The sequence below is a fragment of the Rhizoctonia solani genome, chromosome 5 (genome assembly GCF_016906535.1).
Source record: "Rhizoctonia solani chromosome 5, complete sequence".
NCBI classification, from domain to species: Eukaryota; Fungi; Basidiomycota; class Agaricomycetes; order Cantharellales; family Ceratobasidiaceae; genus Rhizoctonia; species Rhizoctonia solani.
Genome location: NC_057374.1, coordinates 745,625 through 763,027, shown reverse-complemented (window position 1 = coordinate 763,027; position 17,403 = coordinate 745,625). Strand labels below are relative to the sequence as shown.

The following is a 17,403-nucleotide window of genomic DNA, read 5'->3' as shown; positions in this document are numbered from 1 at the left end:
AGTAGCCGTGGTTCCCCACTCGGGCCAGGACGCTATGCACCCATCACGAAACCGGGCTATGTCATGTTTTCGCATACATGCCCATGTATTTCGCATCAGGTGACGTATTTAGTCATATGCTGATATCGGCATGTCAGTGACTATTCGGTCGCTGTTCAATGACCAGCCGTTTGAGAATTCCGGCAATTTTGAGCACACTTGGGTGTGCCTGATCCCAGGGGCGTGCCTGACGTATGGAATGTGTCATGTAGACAAACTATGTATGTCAAACGTGAATAATACCAATTATGGGGGTAATGGGGCAGTCATCCAGAGGATGCCGATCACACGTCAGATTGAAAGAATGTGCCCGGTAGGTATAATTTACATGCTATGCGCCAGGCTGTTCAAAGCCGATATGTGGGTACATGTAGTTTCATTTTAGACACAATGGCGAAATTCCTATAGTCGACCACAGCATGATGGGATCGTGCATTTGTAGGTATGACGGGCAACAAATATGTATGGAACCCCATTCATTGCGTTTGCTCCATTTTCGGGGTATTATACGACCAGTATATCATACGCAGTATTTGGGCTAAACCGGTTTATATGCGATTAAATGGCATTGGCCGTAGTGTATATACTCGATAAATGAAAGACAGGGTTCTCAAGGATAGAGAGACGTACAATTAAGAACAAAATAAACGAGTGTGAGAAGGTTGTTCAGAAAGGAAAATAAACGAGTAGGTTATGAAAGAGCTTGACCAACGCTATTCTGAGACTATGCCGCCACTCCTTCCACGCCACCGTTACCAACGTTCAGGTCTTGCGTCTCGAGTTGTGCGTCCAACATCGACAGCGTGCCATGTTCACGTCCAAGCGCAGCCGCACCAAGCCCGCCTAACTGGACCCCGTCGAAAACTTCTCTAAATCGGATGTAAGTCATAGTGCATACCAACTCATTGAAAACCCACTTGTTCCACCATTCCACAAGTTCTTTGGACCAACGACGATACTTCGGGTCCTCGAGGAACTCGCGTACCTGGTTATAAAACTCGAGGTAGTTGAAACCAGCACATATCTCGGAAAAGTGCTCGTCGGATGTAAGGGAATGGCGCGTCTACCACATAGAATTAGGTCAATCGAGTGCGTTAGGTTGATTGGTGCATACCACAACACAGATGTAGGCAATGAATGCTGCATTGACTTCGGTGATACTGTATGACTTTGCAATCCCGATCAAACCCCTGTGGTGGCTACTGCGTCCTCTCGAGCCAACTCGAGAGACTGCGTGGGAGTAGGAGTGGGAGGCACCAGGCGAAAGGAGAACACACTTGGCAGACTAAGCAGAAATATCGCATATATAAGTATCCAACACGAATGTATCATGCAGTCCGAGGCCCAAACATACCTTAACTAATAAACTGCTACGCAGCAAGCCTGTTGCACGATTGTTAGGGTCAACTACCCCATCTTGGTACATGAAGCGCTCCCAAAAGCTGTGCTCCATTGCTGGAACCCCAAATGCCCGAAATTGTTCCATCGCGCTGGTGGGTAGCTTGCGTCAGCAGTGAAAATAGATAAATTGGACAAAAGTCACTTACGACTCATCAGTGACATCCACACGACAGTCGGAAAGTAACGTTGCACACTGTGGGTGGTGCAACCCACGGGTGCCCTTCTCGCCAAGTGGGGGGTCCCACTTGCAATCGGCCCACTTTGGCATCTCCTCCCGAACCTTACGCATGTCCTCGGACCGGCCATTGCTTTGGCCAACAGCCAGCTTTTTAAGCATGTGGGACTCAGCGCATTACCCTACACATAGAAAACGTCAAGTCACTTACTCGTGACCTTGCGTCCCTGAGAGCAATGGAACCAGGGCGACCGTTTTGACATAAATACTCCGCTAAATTGGGTTGGAGTTCGTATATCTTGTCTGCTATGATAAGCAGACGTTTCTTGCTAAAAGTTGGCAAAGTTATTGGCATGGATTCTCAATGAAAGTCAGTATACTAACCTGGGATCGGCTGATTCCCGCATTCGCAACTCGGCGTCGTCATCCAAACGATGGATCTTCTTTACGAGAACAAGAACGTCCGATGGGCTCCAGAACATCTCGTTCATTCGAGTGATCAAACGACTATGCTTAGCAAGCAAGGTGTCAGTAGGATCTTCAGAATCGTTGGTAGATCTCTGGCTATCAGATGATGTTAGTTAAATGGATACGTATCATTGAGAGTAATAGAGCTTACTTGGCGCGGATGGGAGCCATGAGTGCAGGTTGTTCGAGGGGGAGGATTCTGGAGAGCTAAGTTCATGCCTCAGGCTGTAGCGACTTAAATGGTTGGTTCGGGACCAAATTCAACGGCGAATCACTGCCGCACTTAAGGCACTGACTGCCATCCTCGGCGCCCACCTTTTGCCTGAAACAAACTTGATTTGCATATGGTACCTTACGCGGGCAGGTACCTGACATTTTGGGCTGTATGTTTGGTCTATATGCTCCGATTTTTGCTGGCACATTTTCTCGAAATACTGCTGGTATGCTGGCCGTGTTTCATTGCCCCCCCCCCCTTCCAAAATCAACAATGTCGAGTCAATTATGTTGTATTTCTGGCTGCCCTCGGACTTTTAACACTGCAAAGAGCCGTTCTCTTCATCAAAATCATTGTTGGGTCTATCAGAACAGTCTTTTTGAAGACTGCGATTCGGAGTGCAATGATAATGGAGGTCTAGCAAAGCGTCGCCGGGTCTATAGCCCCACTCATGAGCCTGAGCGCAATGAGGTACGTATTCATATCTGGTTGGCATTTCTGAAGCTAAACAGAGTATATGCAGGCTGGCAGTAGCAACAATGGCCGGGTAGCCCCCAGCACACCTGATCAACATGCCCCTCCACCCTTGCCTCCAGAACCTACTGCAGCTGTAAACCCCTCCCGGACCCGCCCGTTTACACAATCTCAGGCTCTTCGAGTTGGGATTGGATTCCGAGTTGAGCACAATGCTCTCCCAGACGGTCCCCGGCCCCTGGCTCCGCCTCTTGATGAGGTAGCTCCCTTACAAAATGAACACATGAACACAGAGCAACAACTTCCCAGGCGGCAAGGGTATCGAACTTCCCCCGACTTATTTGGTCGCTATCGAGTATACGCATCGCGCCCCTTGACTATCCCTGACCTCAATGCTCCAATGGCTCATGTTCTCCCCCTGCACCTTTGCCGCCCATTAAACCATGCTCAGTCTGTTGAGAAAATCATCCAACCATGCCCCAACTTGTCTGTCTACTATGTACAACGGCACCACTGGCTTAATGGCAATACAAAATCTCTTGCTGACCGGGACTTTCTTGTTGATGAGGTACTGCTTCAACCGGGTTTCAATCCGGCCGACATGGTTGGTGTCAACTTATGGGAGATCGACAACCAACTTGCCAAGGCCGCTCAAAATCAAGATCCAAGCTGTCCGCCTGCAGAGGGATGGAAAAATATTCCACTGGTTCTTGAAGTCCCTCGCCTTCGGAGTCAACTCAGCAAAGATCCATTTCATGTTGAGGTTTCTGGACTTCGTGCGCGCAGTCTCTTGGACATTATGAGGAAGACCTTTTCGTCTAACAAAAGTCCAACCTTCCACTATGAGCCGTACTACGAATACTATAAACCGCCCAATACCCCCAACTCAACCCCGCAGCCTCTTTTTGGCGAAATGTACACTTCTGCGGCAATGAATCGAGTACATCGCAAGGTCCAGACGGCACAAATTTCCGACCAAAATTGCATACTCCCCCGCTGTGTTGCCGCATTCATGTTCTCGTCTGATGGCATACAATTTGCCCAGTTTTCGCACGTTAAAGGATGGCCAATATTATGCTATTTTGGGAACAAAAGCAAATACGAGAGATGCAAGCCCACCTCGAATACCTGTTATGCAGCTGCACATGTTCCTACTGTGAGTATTTTCTTAAAGGTGCACTAATATTATCCTTATTTATATTATAAAGCTACCTGATAGTATAAAGGACGAAATCACAAGGCTTTACGATGGGAAACCTCCAAATGAGGCGCTCTTAACTCACCTTCGCCGTGAACTTATGCATGCCATATGGACTGCGCTCATTGACGAAGAGTTTGTAGACGCATGGAGGAATGGCATAGTTATCGACTGTGCCAATGGGATTCGACGTCGAGTCTTCCCTTGTATCATGACTTACTCAGCTGATTACCCGGAGAAGTAAGTTTGCTATATGCTATGAAACTGGTATATGTTTAAAATCTTCTGTAGAGTTTTATTAGCTACAATACGGAATGGAGGACAGTGCTTGTGTCCCCGATGCCTTGTACAAAAACCAATGGCTTCACAGGTCGGCACCACCCAGGATATGAACACACGAAAGCATAAGCACCGGAAAGATAACGACAAATACCACAAGAAGATTAGCCAGGCACGTGACCTGATTTATACACAAGGCCGCTTGGTTCAGAGCAAGGCCGTTGAAGATTTGCTAAAGGAGGAATCCTATGTGCCTACTCAGGTATGTATGATATGTTTTTATATGTGTGGCTAATTTAATCATATTTTCCAGAATGCTTTCTCACGTCTAGGTGGCCAACAGGAGTTCAATGTATTCTCATCACTTGTAGTAGATCAACTCCACAAAGTTGAACTTGGGGTTTGGAAAACGCTATTCAAACATCTAGTCCGACTGCTACATCTTGGTGGGAACAATGTTGTTTCGGAGTTTAATAAACGGTAGGTAAATCCCTGAATTCAATGTATACAAGTTCAGCCAATTGACATTATACATTATCAAGTTTCCGAAGCATCCCCCCCTTTGGATCCACCATTCGAATGTTCTCAGAGGACGTTGCTAGTATGGGTCGGATTGCAGCCCGAGACTTCGAAGATATCCTTCAGGTGCGCTGATTCTAGCCATTCGTTGGTTTCAAAGCTGAAATGAGATTGCAGTGCTCTATTCCTGCTTTTGAAGGTCTCTTACCGGAGTCATGTGATAGACCCGCACAACAATTGCTGTTTATTTTTGCTCAGTGGCATGGGATGGCAAAACTCCGACTCCATACAAAATCTACCCTTGGCATTTTTAAGTCCCTTACGATCAAACTTGCTTCAGCCCTTCGAGCGTTTTCGGATCTCACAAAGTCCCTGGATGTTCGTGAGACTCCCCAAGAGTATGCTCGTCGCAAGAAAAGACAAGAAGCAGCAAAGGCGGTGGCTATGACAAGAATTCATCAAGAAACCCCAACTCGGCAAACCATTTCCCATTCTGGAGATGGACGGCGCATATGCTCATTAAACTTGAATACCTACAAGTTTCACGCGTTGGGCGACTATGTGCGAACAATTGAGGAGTTTGGAACCACGGATTCATATTCAACTCAAATAGTGAGTTTATTTCCCCCCTTTGTCTTAATTTTAGTCTTATTCAACCTCAATAGGGGGAGCTACAGGGCCGGAGATTCAAAGCTCAATATTCTCGAACCAACAAACAAGACGCCGTTACACAAATGACCCGCATAGACGATATAACTAGTGTACTACGAGAGATGGAGGGAGCTCTTACCGCACTGCAGAAAGCTTCAACCAACCAACCACCAATCGACGAAGGAGCAATGGACTCCCTTCTCGATGGGGAACCTTACTTCATCGGGCTTAAGGATCGCTCCGAAGACATGATTCCGAACGTTTCACTGTGGGTCTCGCAAAATTCACACGACATCTCGACGAGAGTGAGTCCCGAATTATCGTAAGATCAAATTATAAAGACATACTTATATACATTGAAATGAACAGTTTTTCCTGCCCCAGCTGAAACGACACCTCCTTGCTCGGGTCCTTGGCGATTCCAATCACCCCGAATTTTGCAATAGCAATATTCTCAAGGTTCGACTTGCCCAAGAGCGCATGTATCGGCATAACACACTTCGAGTCAATTATACGTCGTATGATATCTTGCGCCAGCAAGATTCACTTAGCCCCACTTCCCACCAATGCTTCGCATTGCTCCCAACAAAAGCTGATCGACATCCTGACGAACACCCCTTTGTTTACGCAAAGATCCTAGGGGTTTATCACGCCAAAGTTCTCTATGATCGACGCCCCCCTAAACGCTACGAGTTCATTCACGTAAGGTGGCTTTATTACGACTACGATCGACCTGGGGGGTGGGAACATCACAAGTTGGACCGATTGCACTACCAAATGTGCCGCAACGATCAAGATATTCTTGATGCGTTCGATTTCATAGACCCGAAAGACATTCTTCGTGCAACCCACCTCATACCCGATTTCCAGGCAGGCAAAACACCTGAATATATTCCCCGCTTTCATTCTTTTGCGCACGATCACACCGAAGGTACAGACTGGAGTGCATACTATGTCAACAGGTAGGTACTTATTGAGTGTTACGCTTCTCTTATGGTACTTCAAGTTTGGCTCACACTTTGCAATAGATTTGTGGATCGAGATATGCTAATGCATTACATTGGAGGGGGTATTGGCCATTATCAACCAACCCCTTCCGAGACTACAGTTGGGTCAAACGATGAATCGGGTGCGTTTACCCGTAAGTTGACTAGGCTTATTTATTGATAATTTTCACGACAGACGGGGAAGAGCAAGCTGACAACGACGATGAAGACGAACTTGGGGACGAAGACAAAGACGGCAATGGTGCCGATGAAGACCAAGGCAAAGCGCCGGAATCCGAACGTACGGAAGATACAATCAACCAAGAAGACGTCGATGTCATTGAATTTGACGGAGAACCGAGCGACGAAGACATGGATGACGAGGCTGAGAGCGTTCTTGAAGGCGACGATGAGATAGACGATGAGATTGAATTCTAATAATTTAATTTACTATATGTACACCTACAGCCATCTAGCTAAGGAATGAACAATGTATATTAATTTCACTTAAATCTCACACATAAAACCTCCGAACTAGCCCGCCCTAACGCCGCGGACAACCTCACGCGGTGGCCCGGACACATTCCTGGTGGCAGTTATTGACCTTCATACATGTTGCCGACCAGCGCATGCATCAGGACGTTAGGAAATGACAGCGTGGTTCAAAAATATATGTGGTTGATCATGAAACGTATTTACATATTCCTGTTGTCAGTCAAATACGCCTCGCATGTCAGGATCCGCTAACAATATTCCTATCTCAGGCACGTTTCAGGAACATTGGTTGCACCGGTTGGTTCTTGCCATATCCGCGCTTAATCCGATCAAGTGAGTCTGATTATTTCCATTTCGCATATATTATTGGGCCTGATAGAGCCCGGTTTCGTGATGCCCTTGGTTTTCCCTTTGACTTTGTATCCTTTGTAGTAACTGGTCTACAGATATAAAGATGCGGAAAAGATGTATCTTGAACTCATTGTTTCCCATGGGCTCCAGCAAACTTAGTTTTATTCCTAAAATAGGCGTCTGCGAGTAACCAAAGACCGAAGAACCGATTTTCGTCAAACGGCCGGGGAAACAGTCAGCCTGGGTCATGAAACCTAACCTCTGAATAGTTTGACATAAGAGCCAGGATTCTTGTAATCTAGGAAAATTGAGCTGCATCACAGGGTTGATAAGTTTAGATGAAGGGGCGGTGGGATCCTGGTGGGGCATACGACCGTGATCATGGAAATTTGAGCGTACATCATATATCAACAGATGAAGCAGATCGCCACCAGACTCTCCAACGGCACCGAGAATTGCAAGATAATCACAACTGAGAAAAGAAAGGCCATAGATTCTACTTTTATCTGAGTATATCGTATGAAGAAGGTCACCAGTTCGCCAGTTCCAAATGAAGACCTTATAGTGTCGAGTACCTCTTCTAACCTCCCAAAAGGCAACAGTGAGTATTTCCGCCATGATAGCGATATAGGGCATTCGCATTTTCAGAATAACCTTCTCATAATTGATCTCAAAGCAGGACGATGAGGATAATGGATGGGGTTTCCCAGTAACGCTAGAAGCGAGATGAATATATGCACTAGAATCAACCCCGTTTGGTCAACCGAATTGCACTCATATAAGTAAGAGATTCTAACCGTGTTGGGCTCCCGGAATCAAACTCAACCAGCACAACTAGCTCTTGGCTCGGATCTACCACTGCAGTGCGGAAATTGAAGTCGAAGTGAAGAGTACTAGGGTGGCTATCCGATTCCGAAGGCACGACCAGCAACGAGTTTAATTGAAACTCAGGATTCGAGGTGAACCCTTTGATAAACACTCCATCGCGTACATCCAAAAAGGCTGCATCACGGACATCATATACCTCTTTGATAGGAGACTCAAGGTTAAATTTAGACCAAGCTGGTAACATAATGTAAACGTTCAATGCGTCTTTTACACTTGGGTTTGTTCCTCACCATCTTGCCAATTCCTAAGATCTTCCAGTTTGGACGCACAACTCGAGCTAGATGCTGAAGACGGAGCAAAAGTTTCCATGTAGTGTAAAACGAGTTCCATGTGTAGCTGCAGACTTGTTGTGTTTGCTACCAGGCAGCGATATCGACGACATGTCTATTCACACATCATATGGCTTCGACAATAAGGTCACGAAATCACAAGTGTGCGTACGTACCACCGAAAACCCTAATATTTCCCGATACGAACACATATGTAGTATCCGAACGATCACTTCGTCGGGTATTCTGTCGATTCGGGACTGAGGTCTCATTATTGGGTATGGGGAGTTGGTGGCAAGTACCAATCCATAACGCTACATAAATCCAACATAGCTAACAACGAAACGTAATGTAACATAGCGCACCTACCTGAGTCTGTCTAGATCTACGTGGGTATGAGAGAGTCAACCAGCAAGAAATTAAAGCATCTTATTCAGCTAAATGGCCATGTATGACGGACTTAGAAAGCCATTCATGTATATTGTTATAGTTCTCTCTTATGGGTGTCATTTCCCTCCACCCAATCCTCAACCTAGCGTGTATGCGCGAGTCATTCATCTTGCTCCATGGGTTCATTCTTGGATAGGAATATCGTGCATACTGTGCATTTTACGTACATAATGAGATCTAAGCAAGATCCCGACACATCTATAAGATAGTTGCAATCGAAACTCTTTTACGAAGACCGTTATGTGGTAAACTTGCGGAAACGTTGACCCGCGTGCATGCAAGGTCTTACACAGTCAAAGTCACCTAGTCCAATTCGTCCGTCTTGTCAAGAATTCCCCGAGAGAAGGTACCTTGTGGAACCCACTTGATAATTCATTCGATTGCTTATGATGAGATACAACAAAGTCTTATATTAATACTTAGTCACACGCACACGCACACACAAACTAGACCAAACCCTCTCGAAAGAAACTATCAAACACAAATAACCCCCCCCCCTACGAATGTGAGCACATTTCTCACAGCTATCGTACATGTTCACTCGCTCGAGGCCAACTAAGAACTCCCGGTTGCGCTGGTCAGATTGGGCGACGGAGTGCGTACATGATCGCGAAGTACTTGAGGTGTGGGTACAAGAGGACTACCGATCGCAGTCGGCAGCCTAGAGGAAAGACCATAGCCGTTGGGCTGTGCCTAGTTAGAAAGTTAGCAAGAGAAAACAGTATAGACAAATAAACACGTACATCCTTGTCCACATCCTCAATGTGAGCGACGACATCGTCACCACCGTTCTTCGCCCCGTTCTTGCCTAGCTCCCCTTCGGCTTCCTTGACTTTATCTTCCAATCCATTCTCGAGTTCGTCTAATTGGGCCTTGAGAGAGTCCAGCTCTTTCCGCTGGCCATTCTCTCCTCCCTCCTTCGCGAGCTCGTCGTCATCTTCCTCTCCCAGCCCCCTCGTTCGATTGCCAAACAGCTTACCAGCCGAACCTGGCTCCTCGTCCTCGTCCATCTCTTCATCACTCGAGTCGGCGTCAAACGCCAATCGGCTGGCTAATCCACCCGCGAGCGGGGCACCGGAGAGACCAGGAGCACCAGCACCGTTCAGGATCCTTTGGAGCATGCTCAGACCAGCGCTGGGAAGAGCGCTGCCGGCAGGTCCACGGCCAGCGGCGCGATTGCGTGCGGCGGCGATACGTGCCTCCGAGTACAGCTGGGGAAGCTCCTCGGGAGTCTCATGGCCCCACTTGCGGTTGACCCGATCTGCCATCCAATCATACCACTCCTCCTTTGTCCGGCCGTTCAAAATCGCGACGACCATGATCGTCATATTATCGCAGCCAATTCCGGCACCAATATCGGAATCGGGCGCGACGCATCGATCCATGATCGTCTCGCAGATCTCGCCAAGGCTCTTCTTTTCGGCAGCGAGCCGACGAACGCAGTCGACGACTTGTTGAGAAGTAAGGCAATCCCAGATGCCGTCACAGGCGAGAATGATGAATTCATCTTCATCGGTGATGTCGTGTTCGGTAATATCCGGGTTTGAGGTGACGATCTGTTGTTCAGGCTGAATCGCATAGTTCTGTTTGAATTCAAAGTCACCGATGGCACGCGACAGGGCGAGATTGCCTAAAGGACGTTTAGTAAGGATTATGAGATGTCCTGTCATACGTACCATTCACACGGTTGAACTCGACGTAGCCTCCAGCGGCTGTAATTCGGGCCGTCTCAGCTGTGGAATGCAAGTCAGTGCATGAGAATAGCGGGTCGTGTGAATAGCCACTGACAAGGATTCTGGGGCTTGTGGTCGAAACTGAGCTCTTTGACGACACCCTTGACGGACATCACTGATCGAGAGTCACCGGCATTGGCCTAAAAATGGAGCACTGTACGTTAATTATGTATCAGTGGAATAGCGCGTATATAGACGTACAACCAAGATCTTGTTCTCTGTAAGAAGAGCCGCAACCGCAGTACATCCCGATGGGTCATGGAAGAACGCAGGGTCTATCGGGACAAACAATGAGATAAGTCTCCACAAAAAGTTGGAGAGAACACAAACCTGCACGCAAGTCGTCATCGGTACCTAGAAAGGCGCGTTTCAGTGCTCCTTTGTAATCCTTGCTCTGGTATCCAGCATCCGACTTGAGTCTCTCGTGCACATGTGATCCGGCATACTTTGCTACTGTGGAGCCTATGGTATGATTCACAGTGAGCAAAAGCGTGGGTCCAGGGCAGGTCAATGCGTACCGCCGTGGCCATCGAATACAGCAAAGAATGCATTATTTGACTGCGAATCGAGCTTGAGTACGGTCGTGTGCGCATCCTCCATGCCTGAATTTGGATAAGCAAAATTCCAAAATTATCAGATTTCCACCAACTGATGCGCCAGCCCTGCATTTCTGAGACACCATACATGTATCGCTCATCACTGCCGGTATCCGAGTTCTTGGTAGTTACTGTAGGATTGGTTAATGACATGTATCGGGATCCAAGCGTCTCTACTGACCGGGCTCTGACAGTGTTTGACCCTAATCGAAAATTAGGACAAAAATGGAGAGATAACACAATTGAAAACGAACCATGATAGCAGATACAAAGGCAGATGTAGGAAGAGTTGGGCTCGGTAAGAGTCCAAGTAGGTAGAGGGTATAAAATATTCGAATAAGCGTCCAGTGGTGGCTAGGATCAAACGGGACTTTCGCGCGCGTCGCTTGCTCCTCCTTGATCTCACCGGTCTCGGCTTGTTCAGTTTTCGACCTCCATTTCCAATTGCACCACCCTCGGCCCTGGACCTCTTAAGCGCCGAGCTCCTTGTGCTCGATTCCACCGACCCCAGCCCGGGCCCCCACTCACCGGCATATACATTCCGAGGGAGTACAACTGACCGATAAAGCGGCCCTATATTAAATGCTACTTCGGAAGAGACCCCATAGACCAGATTGATTGTTCTTTTTCCTGAATAGGCAATTTCAACCCCACCCCACACTTAACCTCGGATACACGCGCTCGATCTTCACCTCAGTTTGTATGAAAATGCACATCTATTCACAGGGGCTATAAAATACAACTCGCTCTTCGATCTCATAATCGCCGTTTTCGATGATAGTGCACTATCTTCCAAACACTCGTTGGTAACACGAGCCTATTCACCTTGAATGATCAACTTGTTACCGACCGTGACGTGATCATGTCTAGATTCACCGGAGATTCGAGAGCGCATTAGTCAATCTCGGTGATCAATTGCATCGATATCATTTGGTACAGTACCGTATACGCGCGCGGTGGGGCTCCTAAATTTTTAAACAAAAACTTTTAGCTCTAAACTCCGAAGGAAGGGATGAGGTCGCTCTAGAACCAAGAAAAATCCAGCGCGTGTTTCGGGCCGAATAGGAACGGCAATTGCGGCGCTATTGATGAACACGCGTATCAAGTGCATGGGCAGACACAGGTTTGATGTTCCGCAGTTGCGTATGTCCTTTTATGTACCAGCGCTCGGTTGCGATAGGGTAGTTGATTAATGTGCGTTTCACCTGACTTCATGGGTCATAGGATGCATTAATATAATGGGGTTACTTTATGTCAGGGACACACCAATGCACACCCGGTGGGTGTATGCGTTTTCTGTTCAATTGGATACAACGCAGCAGTAGGTCGTTTGACTAATGGGCTTGAATCAAGCCTTTCTGTAAATGATGATAAGACACAGCCTAACAACGGTGAACTTGGAGTAGATGCGTAGGGAGGTTAAGACACACGCACACAAGGGCGAAGGTCAAGAAGCCGTGCCCCTGTCTAGTGCAGCACGTACTACGAAGCAAGCGCCTTTTATATAATTGACCACTCTGCGTTATTGTGTTCCCTTGACGAACGAGGGCGTGAGATGTGTCACATGAACGGACACCTGCGACATTGTGTGATTATATAAGCGTATGCATCGACCCACCAAGAAGTGTTGTCCTGGTGTTACCATGTATCACGCATTATGCACTTTTGTTGATCGAAACCTATTCTCAGCATATGAATTATAAAAGAATCAATACATTCTTGGAGACGTACAATACTTTCAAGTCATGGATCCGAAAGGCTGATGTTGCATGTATAGGAATCGACGATAGTTATCAATATCCCCGAAGACCCATAGTGATATGCTGGGAATTCACCATAGTCGCCCGTTATCTGGATACTCACGTTACATAATTCTATTCTATCATGGATGTATGCGCTCAAAGCAGTTAGGATTATTCGTAGTTCCATTCAGCGTATACCAAATATCCAAGCTTTTCCACGCCACAAGGACTCATTGTTGAATCCTAGATTCGCTGATGCACCAGCAACATCGATGGTGGCAGTTCTGCATCAGATCATACACGTGACAACCGCCCGTCGCAAAGCAAACAACCACCACACTCACGGCCACAACTCGATACTCGGCGTATACACCTTCAGTTTCTATCCATTACTTTCGACATGAATAAAGCCACCCAGATATCATTCAACCATTTCCCAAACGAAGTCATCGTACGCATACTACAATCCTGTAACTTCAGAACTATCATCCGGTACTCCACAGTGAGGATATTTGTTTCATTCAGTTGGTCCTTTCGTTACCTTTGGTGGTCTTAGGCAGATAGACGTGCCTACGACCTAGTCAAAAATTCGGTTATTCTCCAGCTGCGGATCGAGTTGGAGATGAATAGACTTGAAATAATTGAATACTCAAGTGATGTCACTATTTCCTCAATACTGGAGGATGTAATACGATATCGGGATGGTATGTTGTCGTTCATACTTATGGGAGGGCATACCTGACTAACTCGTAATTGAAAAGCCTGGGGGGAGATGAAATTCGGTCCAGCTATTGAGTTGCCCATGCCAAAGGATCGTATTTTATTATGGGAGCTGAGAGAGGGTTCATTCATCTCTGCATACTCCACCACTCGGGATCCTAAACTGGCTGACGCAATTCAAGTTGTACAGCTGGATGTACAACAATTACCCAAGCCTATCAAGTTCGGGCTTAATTTTCATGAATTCACACTGGACCTGAGCCAAGAACTGGTCGTGCTGGCGGTAGTAGACTTGCCTCGGTTCGTATCGAATATCCATATGTTGCCCATGCTGATTCATATCTGAATCACAGGAAGGACCAGGTCCGGCTACTTTTCCGTTCTTCTAAAACTAGCTTATCACATCCACTGGCCAAGAACCCTATCGTTTTGGTCATGCTTGAATTTATGCTCCAGTCCAAGGAGGCCTCCAGCATAACTCTTGAAATTATGGGCGATATACTCGTGGCTAAATTTGCCGACATCAAGTCCCTCACGTATGAGGTACTGATCTGGAACTGGAGAACTGCTACCTTGCTGAACAGGATAAGCTCCCGCAACGGTGTTTGTGACCTAGGTTTCCTGGACAAACAAACTCTGATACTATATCATGCTGCCGCAAGCGATGGTTCCGCTCTATCTTGCGTTAGTTTACTTGTCTATCGGGATTTTCTCAAGCCAGTTGTCAATGAGCCTATCGGTTCGGAGACGCATGTTATAGCCAGCAACTACCAATGCCTTGATTATTCGTTCTGCTTTGAGTTTCCAACGATTGATCGGACCATGAGTGTGCTAGCATCGGCCTTGGCGCTACGTTCAGATCCGATCCCGGGGAGGTTAATGCACAAAACGAAGCATACCAAGCTGGCATCCACACACGTTGGGACTATCGGGTTGATATTTCCCCTTTCTTACGACACACATATCGAGCCGCAAGACGTGACTTATCGCATCTTTGTGAATACAAGTGGACTGTCCGATTTGATGGACAGTTCATTGGGTCCCAAGGTGTTTGAGTGGGCGGAGTGGGGTGAACCTATCACACGTTGGTTTAGTGATGATAACCAACAAGCGGACTGGATCAATTGGGTATCAGGTTCGAGATATTTGCGCAGCAGCCCCGGACAGAGATTCGGGAGTTTGACATTATCAGTGATCGAGTTTTGCCCATTCGCTAGCAAACGTCATTCCGAGCCGCACCCAAACCAGATCAACCCGCCAAATACACCATTAAAGGGTCGCAACGCAAGTATAGAGCAAAGATGGGTTCGTGCGCTCCGAGAGTGGTGGGTCAGCCCCGATCGGTCGTATCTGGACGAGCAAGTACTTGTGGATGTAGTAGGGAGCGAGACTCCAAGTATCGTAGAGATTGGCTTTACTAGCCCCGTGGTAAGCAGACTGGGTTGGCGGAGTGTAACAATGGCAAAACCTGTTGCCTCGAAGATTTGGATGATTCAAGGCGGGCATATTGTTGGTAAGGATGTGAGTATTTCCAGCTTGTGTTGTCTACCACAAAGTCTGAATGATATCTCAGTTTAGAGGATTTGGAGCTAGAACCAACCAAATGACTGTGCGCGCACTGGGGGTGTAGTGTTCAATTTGCTTTTGTGAGTAAACTGGGGCCAAATTTTAGTCGATTCTTTCTTGATATTAACGAAGTCTGAGGACTAGTCATCAAACCTGATCGCTCTGCCTGATACCCCAAAAATATAGGCTGTGTAACAAGGGAAGTTTCGTAGTCGTTCGATTGGACCTCTGACTGAGATATGTAATACCACATTCCAATTATCAGCGACCTGTGAAAGCCATATATTATTTATTACAATGATGTTCATTAGTAAACACTTCTCAGATATCGCCCACTTTCACTACGACCTTGGCAGTAGCAGTCCCTCTTTGAACTGCAACTACTGCCTCGCCCACACTCTCGATCCCACTATAAACGTGTTCAGACCACTTGAGTTTGCCCGATTTTACCAAGGGTACTACAGCCTGCATGAACTTCTCTGATTTATTTCTCTGGCCCTCGTAAGTTTCTCCTGCAAGGAACCAGTAGAAACCTTCTACCCGAAGCCGTCTAGACAGTATCTGTCCAGCATTCTGAGAGGAGTGAGCAATATAATCAGTCACGATGTGAACCAATCTTTTCACCTTGATACCATATGGCTGTTTGGTATTATAATCCGACATATTTCCACATACAACAACCCGTCCACCACGGGTAAATGCACCCAATGCAGCCTATATTCATTACATAAGCCGACGTGCTCCAAGTCAAACAAGAAAGGAACTCACATCAAGCGTCGGCCCCCCTACATTATCCCAGTATATGTCAATCGGACCCTCCCTAGCAAGGACATCCTCTACTTTCTCGGTCTTATAGTTGAACGCTACGTCTACACCAATGCTTTTCATAAATGCGACCTTATCATCTGACCCTGCCGAGGCAATGACTTTAAGCCCTTTGGCTTTGGAAAGTTGTGCAACCAATCTAAAAGGTAGAAATATTGGACGTAGGAGAGCGTGAAGGTATGGATAAAACTCACGAGCCTACGGCGCTGGCCCCTGACGATACGAAGATGGTTTCTCCCCTGACTGGCCTCCCGACGACTTCCAAACCATAGAACGCAGTTTGCCCTAATAGCATTGGTGGGTTGTTCCTAACCCTTTAACTATCTGAGGGCTTTGTGATCACTTACCAGGCATACCAAGTAGCCCAGTGTGCAACGACAACGGTACACCTTCCTCTTCTTTAATCGGAGTAAAAACATGATCAGGCGACAAAACATTATATTCCTGGAATGCTATCGCCCCCCTCAAATGTTAGCCACATCAACAATTAGAGACCCAGTTAAACATACGACAGTCATCGAACCTCAAAAAATCACCAATCTTGACGTTGGCCAGCTCGGATTTCACGACCTGGACGATTGCATACCCCGAGATCGGTTTACCAAGCTGATACCCGGGTGCGTACGACTCGATACTTGGGTCACGCATACGCTCGCGTAGGAACGGGTCAATCGAGAGCCAGAGGGACTTGGCGAGTATTCCGCCGTTGAGCGGTACAGATTCCAAGTCGATTATATCTGTGCCAAGAGTTATAGTCTCGTTCAGGACCGGGTAGTCGTCTGGGATGGAGTTGTAGATTGCGCTACGGTTAGTGATGGGGCTCATGGTGGTAAATGTGCTGGGACAATGTGGATATTGCTTGGTGCGCTTTTAATACCCCTCAACGAGGTGCTTGTTCATTTATAGATACACCTACCTCCACTCCGAGATTCCCGACATGCTATGAACCTCCACTTTATCGGAGGTTACCCTGAATGTGGGTAAGCTGGTGGCCAATACAAACTGTTAGGTAATTGAATTGAATGGTGGCCAGGTTGAGTTCGAGCCATTCAAGGGCTTGTATGGTACTGTAGCATAGAGAACGAGGCATTGTACGTGTACACTTTCTGACTAACTGAATGTATGCACCTTACACTGGGGTAAATAAGCTACTAGCTGTACGTTTACTATCAGACATCGTGCGCGTACGCCAGAGCCATTCCAAAAGTATGTGAATGTACGGAAAGCGGGATCCTATGATACAAGAAAAATAGTAAATACATATTGCGGTCAGCTGTAGGAATACAATGATCCTAGAAGTGCCATCCGCGGTACCGGCTACTTTAATCAACTTCCTTTTCCATCTAAATGTCGTCGAACACTAT

The 17,403-nt window shown here is 46.9% G+C and overlaps 6 protein-coding genes across 6 annotated transcripts; 2 read left to right on the top strand and 4 right to left on the bottom strand.

Moving 5' to 3' along the window:
- Nucleotides 1–763: 763 nt before the first annotated feature.
- On the bottom strand, nucleotides 764–2,254 carry RhiXN_09036 (uncharacterized protein; the record flags this gene model as incomplete). Its single annotated transcript, XM_043328852.1, has 8 exons — nucleotides 764–908; nucleotides 957–1,102; nucleotides 1,154–1,324; nucleotides 1,394–1,529; nucleotides 1,587–1,765; nucleotides 1,827–1,944; nucleotides 2,000–2,179; nucleotides 2,235–2,254. 8 exons carry the CDS (start codon nucleotides 2,252–2,254, stop codon nucleotides 764–766), a joined length of 1,095 nt encoding a protein of 364 aa, XP_043180298.1.
- A 227-nt stretch (nucleotides 2,255–2,481) lies between these two features.
- On the top strand, nucleotides 2,482–6,842 carry RhiXN_09035 (uncharacterized protein; the record flags this gene model as incomplete). The annotated part of the gene is made up of 12 exons (XM_043328851.1): nucleotides 2,482–2,523; nucleotides 2,667–2,768; nucleotides 2,821–3,927; nucleotides 3,980–4,209; nucleotides 4,261–4,510; nucleotides 4,562–4,728; nucleotides 4,791–4,893; nucleotides 4,945–5,379; nucleotides 5,433–5,723; nucleotides 5,788–6,380; nucleotides 6,447–6,547; nucleotides 6,601–6,842. The coding sequence occupies 12 exons, from the start codon at nucleotides 2,482–2,484 to the stop codon at nucleotides 6,840–6,842; spliced, it is 3,663 nt and encodes a 1,220-aa protein (XP_043180297.1).
- A 1,153-nt stretch (nucleotides 6,843–7,995) lies between these two features.
- RhiXN_09034 (F-box-like domain-containing protein) lies at nucleotides 7,996–8,447 on the bottom strand (the record flags this gene model as incomplete). The annotated part of the gene is made up of 2 exons (XM_043328850.1): nucleotides 7,996–8,312; nucleotides 8,369–8,447. The coding sequence occupies 2 exons, from the start codon at nucleotides 8,445–8,447 to the stop codon at nucleotides 7,996–7,998; spliced, it is 396 nt and encodes a 131-aa protein (XP_043180296.1).
- A 965-nt stretch (nucleotides 8,448–9,412) lies between these two features.
- RhiXN_09033 (protein phosphatase 2C) lies at nucleotides 9,413–11,726 on the bottom strand (the record flags this gene model as incomplete). The annotated part of the gene is made up of 11 exons (XM_043328849.1): nucleotides 9,413–9,550; nucleotides 9,601–10,487; nucleotides 10,534–10,590; nucleotides 10,646–10,730; nucleotides 10,792–10,865; nucleotides 10,921–11,052; nucleotides 11,109–11,192; nucleotides 11,240–11,317; nucleotides 11,368–11,389; nucleotides 11,441–11,647; nucleotides 11,715–11,726. The coding sequence occupies 11 exons, from the start codon at nucleotides 11,724–11,726 to the stop codon at nucleotides 9,413–9,415; spliced, it is 1,776 nt and encodes a 591-aa protein (XP_043180295.1).
- Nucleotides 11,727–13,328: 1,602 nt separating this feature from the next.
- On the top strand, nucleotides 13,329–15,302 carry RhiXN_09032 (uncharacterized protein; the record flags this gene model as incomplete). The annotated part of the gene is made up of 6 exons (XM_043328848.1): nucleotides 13,329–13,379; nucleotides 13,485–13,632; nucleotides 13,690–13,948; nucleotides 14,002–15,169; nucleotides 15,222–15,257; nucleotides 15,300–15,302. 6 exons carry the CDS (start codon nucleotides 13,329–13,331, stop codon nucleotides 15,300–15,302), a joined length of 1,665 nt encoding a protein of 554 aa, XP_043180294.1.
- Nucleotides 15,303–15,535: 233 nt separating this feature from the next.
- RhiXN_09031 (Zinc-binding dehydrogenase) lies at nucleotides 15,536–16,864 on the bottom strand (the record flags this gene model as incomplete). Its single annotated transcript, XM_043328847.1, has 6 exons — nucleotides 15,536–15,787; nucleotides 15,839–15,928; nucleotides 15,983–16,178; nucleotides 16,234–16,324; nucleotides 16,387–16,491; nucleotides 16,549–16,864. 6 exons carry the CDS (start codon nucleotides 16,862–16,864, stop codon nucleotides 15,536–15,538), a joined length of 1,050 nt encoding a protein of 349 aa, XP_043180293.1.
- Between the last annotated feature and the right edge of the window lie 539 nt (nucleotides 16,865–17,403).